Source organism: Pseudophryne corroboree, unplaced genomic scaffold, assembly GCF_028390025.1.
Source record: "Pseudophryne corroboree isolate aPseCor3 unplaced genomic scaffold, aPseCor3.hap2 scaffold_424, whole genome shotgun sequence".
Lineage (NCBI taxonomy): Eukaryota > Metazoa > Chordata > Amphibia > Anura > Myobatrachidae > Pseudophryne > Pseudophryne corroboree.
In genome coordinates, this window is record NW_026970057.1 from 45,001 (window position 1) to 47,578 (window position 2,578).

A 2,578-nucleotide genomic window follows, 5' to 3' on the forward strand; every position below is an offset into this window, starting at 1 on the left:
AGTTACATTGTATCACTGAGCTGGCCGTGTATTATGTATATAATATATATAAATATAATGTGTATATAGGAAGTAGCCCCAGCAGTTACATTGTATCACTGAGCTGGCCGTGTATTATGTATATAATATATATAAATATAATGTGTATATAGGAAGTAGCTCCAGCAGTTACATTGTATCACTGAGCTGGCCGTGTATTATGTATATAATATATATAAATATAATGTGTATATAGGAAGTAGCTCCAGCAGTTACATTGTATCACTGAGCTGGCCGTGTATTATGTATATAATATATATAAATATAATGTGTATATAGGAAGTAGCTCCAGCAGTTACATTGTATCACTGAGCTGGCCGTGTATTATGTATATAATATATATAAATATAATGTGTATATAGGAAGTAGCCCCAGCAGTTACATTGTATCACTGAGCTGGCCGTGTATTATGTATATAATATATATAAATATAATGTGTATATAGGAAGTAGCCCCAGCAGTTACATTGTATCACTGAGCTGGCCGTGTATTATGTATATAATATATATAAATATAATGTGTATATAGGAAGTAGCCCCAGCAGTTACATTGTATCACTGAGCTGGCCGTGTATTATGTATATAATATATATAAATAGAATGTGTATATAGGAAGTAGCTCCAGTAGTTACATTGTATCACTGAGCTGGCCGTGTATTATGTATATAATATATATAAATATAATGTGTATATAGGAAGTAGCTCCAGCAGTTACATTGTATCACTGAGCTGGCCGTGTATTATGTATATAATATATATAAATATAATGTGTATATAGGAAGTAGCTCCAGCAGTTACATTGTATCACTGAGCTGGCCGTGTATTATGTATATAATATATATAAATATAATGTGTATATAGGAAGTAGCTCCAGCAGTTACAATGTATCACTGAGCTGGCCGTGTAATATGTATATAATATATATAAATATAATGTGTATATAGGAAGTAGCTCCAGCAGTTACATTGTATCACTGAGCTGGCCGTGTATTATGTATATAATATATATATAAATATAATGTGTATATAGGAAGTAGCTCCAGCAGTTACATTGTATCACTGAGCTGGCCGTGTAATATGTATATAATATATATATATATATATATATATATATATATATATATATAATGCGTATATAGGAAGTAGCCCCAGCAGTTACATTGTATCACTGAGCTGGCCGTGTATTATGTATATAATATATATAAATAGAATGTGTATATAGGAAGTAGCTCCAGTAGTTACATTGTATCACTGAGCTGGCCGTGTATTATGTATATAATATATATAAATATAATGTGTATATAGGAAGTAGCTCCAGCAGTTACAATGTATCACGGAACAGCCCTGGAATCGCAGCAGCAGGAGACGCAGAGATCCCGGTCGCAGTGAAATCGCAGCGGGGTCCGGGTGACACTTTGGGGCGCACTTTGCGCCAGTTGCCGGAGTTGGAGAAAGTTTGGGACTCACCTTGGAACCTGTGGCCCAGATATCGGTACCGGTGTATGAGCCAGGGGTAGAAGGTGGACGGGTCCCTTTGTTGCGTGGAGAAGAGCGGGTGCGGGGAGTGGGAGGTGGGCAGGGAGTGCGCTGCCAGGGCGTGATGTGGGGGCACCGGGTGTACGGGGTTCTGCGGGTGGGACACAGTCTCTGCGAACACCAGGTCCGGGTTGGAGTAGACCCCTCGCCCGCTGGGGTGGAAGCCGTTGAGGAAGGGGTTGATGGGGCTGGAGTTGGCATAGCTGAGGGCAGCGGGTCTGATGGGGTCCTCGGAGCGGGGGGCTGGCAGGGGACTGTCCTTGGCCACCAGCGATTCGATGGTGAAGCACCTCTTTGGGGTGGGCTGGAACATGTTGCCGGGCGCAGGGAGAGTGTGGCTGAGATTTGCGGGTCACCGTCCTCCTCCCTGTGGCAGACAATCCATGGATGTGCCCGGCTCTCCCAACTTCTGCAGCGATGTGTAATTAGTGCATCGCCGACACTCTGCAAACTGCGCAGACGCTGCGATTGGCCCGGGCGCCACAGGGGAGGCTCCAGCCCGCGTCACAGCGCACATCCCGGAGCCCCGATCCAGCCTGGAGCCGGAGCCTCTCCCCTGCACTCACACATGTCACCCCCTGCACTCACATGTCACCCCCTGCACTCACATGTCACCCCTGTACTCACATATGTCACCCCTGCCCTCACAGGTCACCCCCTGCACTCACATGTCACCCCCTGCACTCACATGTCACCCCCTGCACTCACATGTCACCCCCTGCACTCACATATGTCACCCCTGCACTCACATGTCACCCCCTGCACTCACATGTCCCCCCTACACTCACATGTCACCCCCTGCACTCACATGTCACCCCTGCACTCACATGTCACCCCTGCACTCACATGTCAGCCCTGCACTTACCCTGCACTCACACATGTCACCCCTGCACTCACATGTCACTTCTGCAACTCACACATGTCACCCCTACACTCACATGTCACCCCTGCAGTAACACATGTCACCCCTGCATTCACATGTCACCCCCTGCACTCACATGTCAC

General features: G+C 45.4%; 1 protein-coding gene across 1 annotated transcript in view; it reads right to left on the reverse strand.

Moving 5' to 3' along the window:
* The window catches only part of EMX2 (empty spiracles homeobox 2), a 33,068-nt gene extending 31,066 nt beyond the window's left edge, over window positions 1–2,002 (reverse strand). Inside the window, exon 1 of the mRNA XM_063953564.1 lies at window positions 1,505–2,002. Coding sequence (XP_063809634.1) covers window positions 1,505–1,886 — 382 coding nt within the window. The 5' untranslated portion in view covers window positions 1,887–2,002. The remainder of the gene's footprint in view (window positions 1–1,504) is intronic.
* Between the last annotated feature and the right edge of the window lie 576 nt (window positions 2,003–2,578).